This window comes from Myxine glutinosa, chromosome 1 (genome assembly GCF_964187855.1).
Source record: "Myxine glutinosa chromosome 1, kmMyxGlut1.1, whole genome shotgun sequence".
Lineage (NCBI taxonomy): Eukaryota > Metazoa > Chordata > Myxini > Myxiniformes > Myxinidae > Myxine > Myxine glutinosa.
Window position 1 is genome coordinate 272,986,159 of NC_136261.1, and position 15,903 is coordinate 273,002,061.

Here is a 15,903-nt window from a genome sequence, read left to right on the forward strand (position 1 = left end):
CTCTCTGTCTCTGTCTCTGTCTCTCTGTCTCTCTGTGTCTCTGTCTCTCTCCTCTCTGTCTCTGTCTCTCTCTCTGTCTCTGTCTCTCTCTCTGTCTCTGTCTCTCTGGCCTTGGCCATTATTAAATGTTTAGATATATTTTGTAAATTGCATACACTAGCAAAGAGTTAATATGCATCATGTCATGTAGGTGCAAAACCTGTTACTGTGGAAGAAGCTGCCAAAGCAAAACTGCCCTTAAAGGTAAATGACATTTTCTTCGTAAATGCATAAATCCAGATACAAGTATTTTAATATTTGCACAATGGCTTTGTGACATCACTTAGTAGCGATGTCATTAATTACTCTTGCAAAAGGCTCATGAAAGAGCTGAATGACAGAGGGGTGACATAGAGTCAAGGCTGTGGAAATACTTCAGCACATTTGCAGGCTAGAATCTCACTTGTTCCAGAGAGTTTCCTCTAAGAGGAGGGATATATGGAACAAGGAGGGACAGTCTCTAGACCCAAGTCTCTTCAGCAGAGATACAAAAGTATTACACCTTATCACAAGCTGTTTCAATCTTATCTTAAGCTGTGACAACCTTTTCATATGATGTCTGACTATTTCCTTGATGAGCAAAGAGACCAGGGATTGACACAGATTTGCGACCAGTATTTGTAAGATGGAGAAAGCACTACAAGGTCTTACCTCGGATGAACCTGGTGTCATGTTATAGCTTTTCTAAATACAGATACACACCTCCAAGCAGAGAACAATGATACTTCCTTGTTATTTCCATGCTTTCGTATATTATGCGTGCATGGCAGAACAGAGAGAAGGGAGAGTCAACAGAGTGTGAGGGCAAGCGGAGGAAGCAGAGTGGAGGAAGGGGATGCGTAAGGGAGGGTGTGGGCAGGTGTCAGAGACCAGGAGAGAATGGGGATAATGGAATAAAGGAATGTGATTGTGCAAGGCCAAGGGCATCAACTTGAGACTTTAAATAGTGGTTGTTGCCTGGGAGCAGGTTCTAATGGCTTGAAGAATGCTTGAAATATGCTGACAAAGCTGGTGGCGTGGAGAAAGACAGAAAGTGAGGATGCCATGTTCGACAAGGGAGATGGTTAGAGAAGTTGGAGCCTGGAAGTAGTGGGGGTGAGTCATATGTGAGGTAGAAGCTGGAAAAGGAAGTATGAAGGAAAGAGAGAACTCCAGCAAGAACGGAAGCAGAATACATTAATGCATGGGTGATGCAAGGCTCACCACAAGCAGCAATAAGAAAACAGGGTGTGAAGATCACATTTGGGTGAATAACAACGAGCCAATTACACAATGAACACATTGAAAAAAATATATATATGAGTTTTGTATAAATAATGAGCATCTACTCATTGGGTGTAGATTTTGAAATATTTAGAATTCCCTTCTTCTGGCTGTAGTAGTTTGTGCAATTTGTAAAAAAAATATATATTTTAATATGCTCTTTCTTGTTGCAGTGAAAAAGTCTCCTTCACCCAAGGATGATGACATTAAAAAGCTAAAACCGGGAGCAGGGAAGCCTCCACCAAAAGAACCTCCTTTTGCTGGTTTTCAGCTGAAAGCAGTTCCTCTCAAGTTCATCAAGTTACTGAAAGACATCACATTGACTGAGGCTGAATCTATTGGGACCACAGCACCATTCGAGTGCCAGGTTTCACCATCTACTGCCCAAACAAACTGGCTCAAAGATGGAAACATTATAAGAGAGGGACCCAAATACAAGTTTCTTTCTGATGGCAAAGATAGAAATATGACTGTCATTGATGTGCAGTTGTCTGATGCTGGAGAGTATGTTTGTGTCGCACATCTTGGTAAAAATGAGAAACAGACCAAAGCAAACCTCATCGTTGAAGGTATGTTCGCTTATGGAACATATTTTGTTCTGCATTAAGTTTACATTCCTTTGAAAATATGAATTGCTTGTAATGTTCTTAATTTATTCTGACTCATAGAGAACGTTTATTTTCTCTGCCTTCATGTAGAAATCCCAGTGATCTTCCGCAAAACTCTTGAGGAAGAGATAACATTGTTTGAAGGACAACCTTTGCTTCTTTCTGCGGAGCTGAACAAGGAACGCGATGTTTCTTGGAAAATAGATGGCAAACCACTGAAGTGTGACTTTCGCATCTCTGCAACTGTCATTGGAACACAACACTACCTTACCTTCCTGGCTACACGACTGACAGACCAAGGCATCTACACTATTGCAACAGAAAACATTCAATGCTCCTCCAACGTTACAGTGCTAGGTAAGAACACAGGTTGTGTTTTTTTCTGAGGAATTAAATATTATTCGTTCATAAGAAATATATACTCATTGTGTTATTGGTATTATTGCATATCCGGTCTTGATTACCAGACTCACTGCAACTCTGTTGCAAGAATAACTGGGTGGAAATTTCAGTCACAATTATGAAGCGCATTTGACTAATCCTCTGGATATGTGTTGGACAACAATTAGTGTGGGAATGAAACAGGCTATTATCCACAAAAAGGACCACTTGTGTAAAATATAAACTTGAAATTTATTGAAGAAAATTACATTTCCTATGTGCATTGACAATTCTCCAGGCAATAACATTTATACATAGAAATAATTCAACACAATTTTTTGTTAACCAACAAATCAAAGTGATTCTACAGCACAGGCAATTTCAACAAAGCATTAAAGCTTTAAACTGAAACATAACAAAAACACATGACAACGCAATAAAGGAAAAGAGAAGGATTTTAGGAACAAGGTGTCTGAGTAGGATAAATGGAGATAACTTGTAGCTGAATAGATCCATTCAATCGTGCAATACGGGACTTTTGAAATGACACTTGGTGCGCATGTGCAGAACCCCCAGGAAACTGCCGTGTCTTTGTGCATTTGAGATAAGGATTGTTACCTAAAATGGTCACAAAGCCTATGAAATAAGCCAAAAATACTTGGAAAAGTACCTGTGAGAAAGGGATAACATTGCACAACAAAACAACAACTCTGCACAACAAAAGAGTTGAATAAATTTCTCAATTCGCCCAAAAAGCTGAGATCGTGCAGCTTTCCATACTGCAAAGTGCCATACACGTGGACCAGTGCATGGCCTGCGGATGGCTGTGAAAAGTGTGTTCTAGCTGACCTCCCCGATCATCCCTGTCAGTGAGGGAAGGTCATATGTGGGGCTTTTCAATTCATTGGGTAAGTTAAAAATGATCATATTTCTTATTAATCATGTTTATGAAGAGGGGGAGGGTGGGAGTGGGAGTTGTATGGGCTGGGAGTGCTGTCATAAATATATATATATATATTGGTTAGCTCCGGGGCCACAATAAAAACGAGACTTTTGCAACTATTGGTAAAAGGAGAAGCATTCGTCCATGTGCTTGTGTGTGTTTGTGTGTGTGTGTATGTGTGTGTGTGTGTGTGTGTGTGTGTGTGTGTGTGTGTGTGTGTGTGTGTGTGTGTGTGTGATATGCGTTGCCACTGCTCGCTTGTACTAACAGGAAATGGGATGAAGCCAACGCCTATCTTTCAAGGATATTTCTCATATCTATATACATATTTTGTGTTTTTGGTTGTGTGCTTGTGTTTGTATGTTATTCCTTCATGGCCGAACCGTAGCACCTAGCAGAACAAATTTTGGTTGTATCTACTTCAGCATCTGTGCAAGGTTTTAAACTCTCACAGGTTGGCCTTGACATCCATTTTGAGGCCACCAAAGGCAGCTATGAAGTTTATATTGGTATGTGGGGTTAGGCAGTGCTGCTGCCGGCCCGCAGGTAAAAGATAACCACCAAATGAGCAGGAGCACCGGGCAGCCCCTGCTCATTTGAATTTAGGAACACAACATTTCTGGTTAAAACCATTTTTATAAATTGCCACTCTTGTCTAAATGCTGGAAATTATGTTTCATATCGGCAAAAAAGATGTTTTGACATGCTCGTATCGGCAGGTTAAAAGTGCCCACCAAGCAAAACCGAGACACTAAATATACATGCAGCACATGCGTAAAAGGCTTCATTTAGCATTCACATGTCATTTGAAAGTCTCGTATTATATAGTGCTCGGCAGAAGCAGCGTTTCAGCTTTCCAACCAAAAACACACATCTGTCTGAAAGGCTGTGCAATCAGGCTGAGCAAACAAGCCATACAAAGTGACAGCTCTGCCTCCAGTAGCTCACTATTCCCTAGGATATCCAAGAGGCTGGAACACCTGCTGATGCTCTAATTATATCTCCTGTCTCTTCGACTATGTCTCTGGCTCCTCAACAATTTCTCACAGGGTCAGGACATGCACTTTGGGTGTAACTGTGACTCACTAGATCTAAGGGTGCTGCAGGATAGCAATCCACAGCAATTCTCACCATAGCAGTAGCAATGTGACAAACTGCCACACCTCGTGATGCCAACTGTTTTTTCTTCTTACATCATGACCCATATTATAGATTTCAAATTAACAAGAAAATCTTACAACGGATCAGCGAAAATTTCATGATGGATATTGGGGATTATGATTGACTGGTTAATGTGGATTATCTATGTGAGACGGCAGCTTAAGGCTGGGACAGTACATGTTAAATCTTCATTTAATATCATTAATCCTTTAACATCTTACTCATTGTTGAAATCGTCTTTTTGTGGTTAACTGTCATGGAGGATTGTGCGCCTATATTTCCTAAATATAGGGATTAAGACACATGTGTAGTTTTACACTAACTGTTAACAATGTTTCATGTTTGTTTAACCTGAGTTTAATGCTTTTATGAATTGTCTTGAGATGTGCAATATGTGCATTGGCTTTATTCAAAATGTATGTGTCGATCGCCAGTTAAAAGAGCCCTTTTGGTGTTCGATCTGAGCACATAGCTCATATGTTTCAATCTCAAGTTAAAATCCCACATATTGGATTGTGTTGATTTGTCTTGTTATTCTGGTAAAACTACATTGTTATCTTCTAAGTTTATTATCCAGAGAGGGAGAGAGAGAGAGTTTTTTGAGCATTGGAATGTTTCGTGACTGCAACTTGAGCACACAGCACCATCATAGACTACAATTTTTAGTAAAGGCAATAACTTCACAAAATAAGAGTATGGGTAATGCAGCATATTTGTATACTGTACGTATTTTCCTTCTTAAAATCTTGCTCCATATTTCTTTGAATTTCACCCATTTACTTCCTTTGCCATGCAGAAATTAAGAGAGAATGGTTTGTCCGAGGTCTTCAAAACCAGAAGGTGCCATTGAAACACAATGCTGTATTTGAGGCTGAGCTCACTGTTGACACACCAAACATTACGTGGATGAAAGGAGAGGAAGAAATAAAACCCAGTGATAAGTATGACATTCAGAAGGATGGAAAGATTATCCGGTTGGTTGTTAAATCAGCTGAACCTGAAGATGTTGGTGAATTCACGGTGGAAGTAGAAGGCCAAAGATCAAAAGCTGAACTTGCAATTGAAGGTACCATGCATATTTATTACTTTGTGTCATGTTTGTCAGTTGATCTTCAAATATGTTTCATAGTATCAAATAACATAATTCTGAAGTTATTATTAATCATTGCATTTTCTCATTTACTCTGCCAGTTCCATGCTTTATAACAAAGTTGCAAGACTTTGCAGCGACAGAAAAAGAACCCATCACTCTAGAGTGTGAGACAAACTTGCCTGATGTTCCTTCTAATTGGTTGAAGGATGGTAAACCAATCAAGCCATCTAAAAATCTGAAGATTAAAGCAGAAGGCCACCGCCATATCTTGTCAATCAAAAAGCTAGAAAGGGCAGACAAGGGAGTGTATACATGTGACATTGTCCACGATCAGACGAATGCTACACTTGATATTGAAGGTGATTTTGAAATAAACAAAACTTATGAGAACACGTTTTTTTTAACAGAGCTTGTGTTTGTCATAGTTTAACAATATCTCATAATGGCCTTATTATTCCTTTTTATAGAGCGTGATATTAAGGTCATAAAACCACTGTATAGTGTTGAAATTTTTGAAAAAGAAACGGCAAAGTTTGAAGTGGAACTTTCCCATGATGATGTCACTGCACAATGGAAACTGAAGGATGAAATCCTTGGGGAATCTCCTGTAAGTACTGCACTTTATACCAATTTCTGTCTGTTTAAATAAAAAATATATCAGTAATAACATTCCTAAAATTTGAGATTACGGCTTTTTCTTTCCCTATATATTTTCCAGAACTGTGAGATCAAAGTAGAAGGAAAGAAGCACATTCTTATTTTACATGATGTCCAGCTTGAACAGGCTGGGGAGATCAGTTTCAAGGCTGGAAATGCCAACTCTAATGCTCAACTCAAAGTCAAAGGTGCATATCTCGGTTTTTATGTAATGATTCTGTCGACAATTTTATTTGGGGAAAAAAAAAACAATCTAGACAAATTAACCATTTTTAATGAATGCTGATGGTATTACTTAGGTAGGCTGTTCAAAATGTTCTACAAACACGCTACAAGGTGGTATTCAAAAAGTTATATGAATGACATACTCACAGTAGTCTATCACACACCTTATTTTTTCAAATATAAGGGTAGAAAATATATAAATGTATTTTTATTTTTGTACATGCTTCATTCAAAACGTTTTTGTGGTGTGTGCTATAGACTACTATGATAATAGTGTCATAGACTACTGTGATAAATATTCCCAAGGAATGGTATTATTCCTTCGGAATCCTTGGGAATTAATTCACAAGAAATTATCTCTTGTCAATTTCTCCTTCATATAACTTTGTGATCAATGCATCAATATTAGGAGGAACACAATTCTTGGTGAAGTAACATTTATTTAATTTGTTACACCTGCTAGGCAGGCAATAATTGATGGTTGGGTGACATTAATTTTACTTGCTTTGTGCACAGAACTGCCAATTGAGTTCGTCAGCCCACTGCGAGACCAGCATGTACCCGAGAAGGCTCAGGCCATATTTGAGTGTGAGCTTTCCAAGGAGCCCCACAAAGTGGTGTGGCTGCGTGGTAGTGTGGTGATAGTACCTGATGACAAGTATTCCTTCCGCAAGGATGGCTGCAAACAAGCTCTAATTATCAATGATACTGTATTTGATGATGAGATGGACTACTCCATTGAAGCTAACGACAAGAAGTCAACTGCTAATCTGACCGTTGAAGGTTTGTACTTCTCCACAAATTGCTTTTATAAATCCCTTTTCTTTGAGCCTGTAAAAAAGAGACAACATCTTACTTATCACACATTTTATTGTCTTTCTCAGGGATCAGAATCAAGATACTTACACCTCTGCATGACAAGACAGCTAAAGAGCGGGAGACAGTAACATTTGAAGTGGAGATTAGTCCTCCTGACATACCTGTAACTTGGTTCCGTAATGATAAACCAGTGAACATCAGCCGCACAACGATGATGACTCAAGAGGGACCAAAGCATTTTCTGGAGATCCGGGACCTTACTTTGGATGATACTTCCCAAATAAAAGCTGATGCAATGGGTCAGACAACAGAGGCAAAGCTCGTTGTTCTCGGTAATTATTGCCAAATCATTATTAGGGTCTTGCACCTTTATTGTTTTTTATGTCTTCAATGACGTAAACGACTGGGAGGAAGAACATCTGTGTTTCACCATTCAAGCCTTCTTGTATAATGGTCTCCATCCACAATGATGATTGCATGACATGCAATTCTACATTAATTTATATGTTGAATAATATTTTTTTGTGCAACACTCACATCATGTTTGCAACATTCACTCTGTTTTTAACTTTATTAACCCCCATACGTCCTCCCCCAGAGGGTCCACCATACTTTGTGAAACCACTACAGCCTTTCACTGCGACAGAGAAAGAAGAAGTGAAGCTTCAATGTGCGCTAAACAAACCAAACATTCCTGTGAAATGGTACAAAAATGGTGTTGAACTGAAGCCGACCAAGAACATTAAAATTCTTTCTGAAGGCGAGCAGCACATTCTTGTTATCAAGAAATCTGAACAGGATGACATAGGGCAATATACATGCGAGGCTGAAACAGACAAGACAACAGGAATCCTCAACATTGAAGGTGATTTATTACCAAATCTCTACATTTCTGTTCTTATTTGTAAATTGCACCCCTTCTGTTTTGCTCTTAGTTTTAAGATAGTTCTTGGCATATCCTATATTTCCAGTGGGGATTTTTTTTCTTGCAGTTGTATGATTTATATCATTAAAATAATAAATTATTATTTTTCCTCCTTATTATGGGATTATGATATCATAACGTAATATTTACCCCACACTAACAAAATGAAAGGTGGGGTTAAGCAATCAGTTGATTGCTACAATACGTACTTATGTGTCTGCATTTTGTTAAGAGCGTACATCGAAATCTGTTCAATGGAGGAAATTAAAACTTTACCACATGCTACAGGACGATTTGATATAGCGCATATTGAACATACATTGAAAACCATGCGAAATTAGAATCATTGTAATCACTTCAGCCTTTATTGTGCTCGGTTGGTGAAAAAGTGAAGAATAAGAATAAGAAGAAGTATAATTTGCCGTTTTAACGATGTCAATTTATACTTTAGCTGTCTATTCTGGCGTCTTTATCAGCCTTAGCAATTATGAAAACACTCGAACGAGAATAATAGCCATTTTGTAAAGTTTTATGAATGGACTCTATAGCAGACTTTTCAAAGTATAATTTGTACCCATTTATCTCAGAAGTGCAGATAGATGCAATTACAAATCTGTAAGATTGTGCAGGGTATGTAGTCTATGAATACCATCAAGTTTAAATTTGTGATGCACTGGTGAGAACTTGAAGTGAACTCATTGGAAAATAAATGCTTGATTGAATTTGTTTAAAAGTTTATGAAACACTTTTGCTAAGTTCCTTTTTGTTGGTGCCTGTCTGCAAATGAACCATGTTTTGGCCTGGCAGAACGAGACATCAAAATAATAAAAGGACCAGAGAGCGTTGAGGTATATGAGAAGGAAACCGCACGTTTTGAGACAGAGATATCAGAAAGTGATGTACATTCACAGTGGAAACTGAAGGGTGAATCGTTGCACCCATCAGCTGTAAGTATATTTTTCTGTAGTGATCACACTTTCCCTTCTCCTTCTTATTCTGCAGTGATAACCAAGAGTGCTACTATATATGTTTAGTGACTAAAACACATGCTTGAGGAAATTAACCAATTAAGCAAAACCGATCTAATACAAACAATCATGATTGTCATGGCCTGAAGCAACAGAGACACAAGAAGTGTGGGTTGAAGGTAGTGGGGTTGGGTGGAGAAGTGGTTTTCACGCCTCAGCCCAAATTGGGCGAAGGGGTATTGTCGTCACGGGCGGCATCCGGGCGTCCGTCAACTTTTGGTTTCCGTCAATTTCAAAGAGAACGGCTTGTCCGATTAAATCCATTTTTGCAGTGTGTGTTGGGGTTGAGTAGAGGAAGGTTCCTTTCGAAAATGGGCGCGCTGTGATTTTCAATATGGCCGCCACGGCAGCCATCCGGGCATCCGTCAACTTTTGGTTTCCGTCAATTTCAAGCAGAACGGCTTGTCCGATTAAACCCATTTTTGCAGTGTGTTATGGGGTTGAGTAGAGGAAGGTTCCTTTCGAAAACGGGCGCACTGCGATTTTCAATATGGCCGCCACGGCAGCCATCCGGGCGTCCGTCAACTTTTGGTTTCCGTCAATTTCAAGGAGAACGGCTTGTCCGATTAAATCCATTTTTGCAGTGTGTGTTGGGATTGAGTAGTGGAAGGTTCCTTTCGAAAACGGGCGTGCTGCGATTTTCAATATGGCCGCCACGGCAGCCATCCGGGCGTCCGCCAACTTTTGGTTTCCGTCAATTTCAAGCAGAACGGCTTGTCCGATTAAATCCATTTTTGCAGTTTGTGTTGGGGTTGAGTAGAGGAAGGTTCCTTTCGAAAATGGGCATGCTGCGATTTTCAATATGGCCGCCACGGCAGCCATCTTGAAATTGGTTTCCACCAAGCATGGGCTGAGGTGTTACGCCCGCTTTGCGGTGCTATTTATTATTTATGTAACAAGGTAAATCAATATACTGTATGTGCAAACTGGGAAAAACATTATATTCTGGGTAAAACAAGTAATATTTGTTATACTACTTTTTCTCTTTTTCACAATGGAGCATCCCTGGTACATTTTAGCATGAGTAGACCAAAAGCCAGTGGCAAATCCACAACCGCATCCATGAACAATGCAACTGTTTCCTCTGTGTGCCATGCACCCAAAATCCATCTTCTTATGACCCCCCAATATTAGCTGAATTTTGGGTGCGACCCCAAATAAAGTCAGAAGACAAACTCACTTGACTCACTCAAATATATAAATGTTTAGTGGGGTAGAATCTGGAAAATGCAAGGTGGAGTAGAGCTGGAAAATGCAAGGTGGGGTAGAGTTGGAAAATGCAAGGTGGGATTTCTAGGTCGGGTAGAAAGCTGAAATTTCCATGCTGATGTAACTCAAAACCAATATCCCAGGAAAACTCACAAAACCATCGGAAAATATCCATAAGTGAAAATATCTGTAAATAAAAGTTGGCCGGTGCAGCCTCGGTCAGCTCACTGCTGGTGATGTGACCCAAGACAATGGAGCTTGCACTCAAACTAGTTGCTAAGCAATGCCAACACATGCCACTTCTGTCTCTTATTTTGTAACTTATGTTATATTTACATTAAAATTTACTATAGCTGTAAACTTATGAAGATAAAGAGCTCATTCTAGCCACTACAATTTCATTTACTTGAGTTATTTAGCTGTTTGCAGTGCTTGATTGAAGTTAATCCAAATATAAAGCCTATATTTAATAGGCCTGCACATAGGAGGCACCTGAGTCGTTGCTTGCAGTGTGAATCATGCCCCACTAATATATATATATATATATATATATATATATATATCTATATATATATATATATATATATATATATATATACAGTATTTATATATATATATATATATATATATATATATATATATATATATATATATATACATATATATATATATATATATATATATATATATATATATATATATACACAGTATTTATATATACTAGGGCATGCCCGTACTATATATAAGCTAGGACGTGCCCGTACGTGGGTGCCCGTTCCTTGCCAAAAAAAAAAAAAAAAAAAAATTTGTGTAGGGGTGTGTGTGTGTAAACATCCTAGGGCGTGCCCGTACGTGGGTGCAAAAAAACATGCGTGCAAACAACAACAACAAAAAAAAACTTTGAAACCACGTGGCAGTAACGACCACAGAACCCCCCCCCCCCTCTATTTACATGAATGGTTTGGTCCATTCGCAACGACCACAGAACCCCCCCCCCCTCTATTTACATGCAATGGTTTGGTCCATTCGCAACGCCAAAGTGAACGGCGAACGGCTAAATCGCCATAGCTCGGTAAGTACTTGTCCGATTAATTTCAAACCTTGAAAAGGCACATCCTCGGGTCCCCAGCAATATACCTGGCAAGTTTAAAGTATATCGGACCCGTGGTTGTCGAGAAACAGCGGTCACAGACAAACACACACACAGACACACACACACACACACACACACACACACACACACACACAGAGATTGCTGGAATTATAGATAGATACATGTATATTTATCACATGTATATATGTATGTATGTATGTATGTATATTTATCAAAATGTATGTATATGTCAAAATATGTATATATGTATACGTCAAAAACGGCAGAGTCATTTGAATGCAGGGAAGCCCTGAGATTGGCAAGGACTTGGACCAATCCATCACATGAACCGTCCCCAATGGAACTTAATGGTTAACACCACACTCAACGCCTCTGAGGAAGAGAGCTAGTTTGTTCTTGAATCGTCAGGCTATTAATGAAGAATTTTTAATTATTTAACTGCTCAGTGTGCTATCATTTACAATATGAATCCTGAGCTGCAAATCTTTTGACATGTACATATATATATATATATATATATATATATATATATATATATATATATATATATATATATATATATATATATATATATATATATATATATATATGTATATATATATATTTATACACACACTACATGACCAAAACTATGTGGACACCCGAACATCACGCATCTCATTCCAAAATCATGGGCATAAATATGGAGTTGGTCCTCCTTCTGCTGCTATAACAGCCTCCACTCTTCTGGGAAGGCTTTCCACGAGATGTTGGAACATTGCTGCGGAGATTTGCTTCCATTCATCCACAAGAGCATTAATGAGGTCGGGCACTGATGTTGGGCGATTAGGCCTGGCTCGCAGTCGGCGTTCCAATTCATCCCAAAGGTGTACGATGGGGTTGAGGTCAGGGCTCTGTGCAGGCCAGTCAAGTTCTTCCACACCGATCTCGACAAACCATTTCTGTATGGAACTTGCTTTGTGCATGGCGGCATTGTCTTGCTGAAACAGGAAAGGGCCTTCCCCAAACTGTTGCCACAAAGTTGGAAGCACACAATCGGTCTGGAATGTCATTGTATGCTGTAGCGCTAAGATTTCCCTTCACTGGGACTATGAAAAACCATGAAAAACAGCCCCAGGCCATCATTCCTCCTCCACCAAACTTTACAGTTGGCACTATGCATTTGGGCAGGTCGCGTTCTCTTGGCATCCGCAAAACCCAGATTTGTCCGTTGGATTGCCAGATGGTGAAGCGCTATTCATCACTCCAGAGAACGTGTTTCCACTGCTCCAGAGTCCAATGGCGGCGAGCTTTACACCACTCCAGCCAAGGCTTGGCATTGCGCATGCGATCTTCGGCTGTGTGCGGCTGCTCGGCCATGGAAACCCATTCCATGAACCTCCCGACGAACATTTGTGACGATTTTTACGTGCTAAGTGCTTTCACACTCGGCGGTCCCATTCTGTGAGCTTGTGTTGCCTGCCACTTCGCAGCTGAGCTGTTGTTGCTCCTCGACTTTTCCTCTTCACAATAACAGCACTTCCAGTCGACCAGGGCGGCTCTAGCTTGGCAGAAATTTGATGAACTGACTTGTTGGAAAGGTGGCATCCTATGACGGTGCCATGTTGAAAGACACTGAGCTCTTCAGTACTGCCCATTCCACTGCTAATAGGTGTGGCTGAAATAGCCAAATCCACTAATTAGAATGGGTGTGCGCATACTTTTGGTATTAAGGTATATATATATATATATATATATATATATATATATATATATATATATATATATATATATATATATATATATACATACATACATACATACATACATACATACATACATACATACATATATATATATATATACATAGTATATATACATATATACATATATAAATAATAAAACAGGAGTGTCAGTCCGTCCGTCTGTCCGTCCACAAACTACTCCCTCAGTTTTGGGGCTAGCCCCGCCAAACCTCCTGTGGAACATTTTTGGGTTCCATCGGATGTTGTAAGGTAGGTAGGAGGTTGCATAAATTCCTGAATAAAATTATGATTTTGAAATTGACTCGATACTATCCTGCCCCAAATCTGGAAGTGAACACATGACGATAATGAGCTGCTTTGATAATAACTCAATATATATTTAACACAGTATATATAACACATCATTTAACACAGTATTTTGTTATTGTATCAATTTATGATTGGAATGACATTTGGAATTGATATATGATGTATGTATATATATATATATATATATATATATATATATATATGTATATATATATATATATATATATATATATATATATATATATATATATATATACATCAAAATCTATCTCTTGAAAAAAAAATTATTAGCCTTATCTTTTGGCAGTTGAATTTTTATTAATTTCTCCCGTTGTTTGTGTCATTTAATTTCATACTGATATTTTAATTTAATTCCTCCCACTGAAGCATTTGGTGAATTTACTAAAAAAGAAAAGCATTTTATACAAATACAGTGATATGAATTGAATTAAATAATCATGTCTCTCATTTCAATAATGTGAAATCAAAGCTAGTCAATACAGTATAGAATAATTTACCTGGATGAATGTTCGAAAAATATTAGCCTTTTTATGTTGTGCATGCATTTACAATCAAAGAACATATGACAAAAAGGTAGTTTGAAATGGGAAAAAGATGGGAATGTATCACCAGTGGCCTTACATGCACTGTTACCCTTAATTTTGTTTCAGAATATTGAGATTAAGGAAGATGGAACAAAGCATGTTTTGATACTGTACAATTGCCAATTGGACCAGGCTGGTGAAGTCAGTTTCCAGGCTGCAAATGCCAAGGCATCTGCTTCACTCAGGGTCAAAGGTTTGTCCTTTCCAGCAACATTATTTTATTGCGCATATTATTTGACAAAAGCAATGAACATAATTTCTGATATATAAATCGTTCGACCTGCAATATAACCCTGAAATAATTTAATAGTGAAAATGTAACAACATTGCAGATGGACATTTGCAATTATTAGGTATTCTTTGTATATATTCCGAACTGATTACACTGTTTATTTGTTTTTAAGTAATAATTCCCAAAGAGATTCACTAAAGGAAGAGCATTTACCTTTGTTTGTTTGTCGTCCATTTTCATGTTGTTGGAAATAATTTTCATAATTTCATATTAAATACGTCTAAAAAAGGTGAGTCACATACATTTCAGAATAATATGTTCGGCACTGGTGGTAAGTTAATAGGATGTAAGTACTTGCCACTGCGCTTCTTTTCAGGTATGTTGCCCACTCTACAATGCACTTTCATATTGCAATGCTTATTCACCAGGATAATATTGCTGTTACTCTGAACAGCAAAAGTCCCCCAAATTAACATGAAAGTAATCTCTTCACACCAAGCACACTGATACCACAACACCTCACTTACCAGAACCGCTTACCATAACCACTATGCTGTTCTTCTCCCCAGAAATTGAGTTGGATTTCCTAACGCCCCTGGAGGACGTGACCGTTCCACTGAAAGAGCTTGCTCGATTTGAGTGTGAGCTCAATCGTGAGGTGCCAAGGGTTCTTTGGCTCAAGGGCTCTCAGCCTTTGAAGCCAAATCACAAGCACGAGATAATAGCTGATGGTAAACACCATGTGTTGGTCATCACCTGTGCTCTCTTTGATGACGAAGACGATTACTCTGTTGAAATTGAAACTAAAAAATCAACTGCAAAGTTGATTGTTGAAGGTATTTGAGTCATGTGTTGAGCTTTATTTTCCATCCATCGCATTCCATGAACTCATTCCACCTTCGGGTTAATAGCATTTATTGTTTCGATGCAGTTTCTGCAAATCCGCATCATGATACAATTTATATCATGTTTCTTCCAAAATGACATGAATCTTTAAAAGGTTCAATGTTGGTGCTTGCTGATATTTTGAAGCAACCATTATGTTTTCATTCAACACACTTGTACAGGGATTCGTCTGCAGTTCCTCACACCACTTGAGGACATTACATTGAAAGAACGGGAAACAGCACGTTTCTTTGTTGAACTTTCCCATGAAAACATCCGCCTCACCTGGTTCCGCAATGATGCAAAGGTACACCCCAGCAAGTTGATAAATATTTCTATGGAGAACTTCAAGCACACATTGGAGATCAAGGATGTCACACTTGATGACACGTGTGAAGTCATGGCTGAGGCTTTTGAAAAGTCGACCAAAGCCAAGCTTATTGTGCTGGGTACGAGACAGAAATATTTTGCTGATTACATTTTCTGTCTCCATCACGTCATTTCTACACCGTTGTGAAATCTCTGTAACCACATTCCAATCAAAGATATTCCCATGTTTATTCATCCATCCATCCATCTTTCCTTGCAATCTGACACTAATGTTGTCCTTCAACATTAGTTGGTTCTTTTCAAATACATTCCATCTTGGCAACCCCTTTTAT

At 38.6% G+C, this 15,903-nt stretch overlaps 1 protein-coding gene across 1 annotated transcript in view; it reads left to right on the forward strand.

Annotated features, from left to right (window-relative positions):
• Positions 1 to 15,903, forward strand: part of TTN (titin) — a 501,281-nt gene that overhangs the window by 342,033 nt on the left and 143,345 nt on the right. The window contains exons 240-253 of the mRNA XM_078776713.1: positions 191 to 243; positions 1,476 to 1,871; positions 2,001 to 2,267; positions 5,192 to 5,461; positions 5,587 to 5,847; positions 5,956 to 6,095; positions 6,207 to 6,333; positions 6,887 to 7,153; positions 7,255 to 7,521; positions 7,788 to 8,054; positions 8,922 to 9,061; positions 14,191 to 14,317; positions 14,926 to 15,192; positions 15,424 to 15,690. Coding sequence (XP_078632839.1) covers positions 191 to 243; positions 1,476 to 1,871; positions 2,001 to 2,267; positions 5,192 to 5,461; positions 5,587 to 5,847; positions 5,956 to 6,095; positions 6,207 to 6,333; positions 6,887 to 7,153; positions 7,255 to 7,521; positions 7,788 to 8,054; positions 8,922 to 9,061; positions 14,191 to 14,317; positions 14,926 to 15,192; positions 15,424 to 15,690 — 3,116 coding nt within the window. The remainder of the gene's footprint in view (positions 1 to 190; positions 244 to 1,475; positions 1,872 to 2,000; positions 2,268 to 5,191; positions 5,462 to 5,586; positions 5,848 to 5,955; positions 6,096 to 6,206; positions 6,334 to 6,886; positions 7,154 to 7,254; positions 7,522 to 7,787; positions 8,055 to 8,921; positions 9,062 to 14,190; positions 14,318 to 14,925; positions 15,193 to 15,423; positions 15,691 to 15,903) is intronic.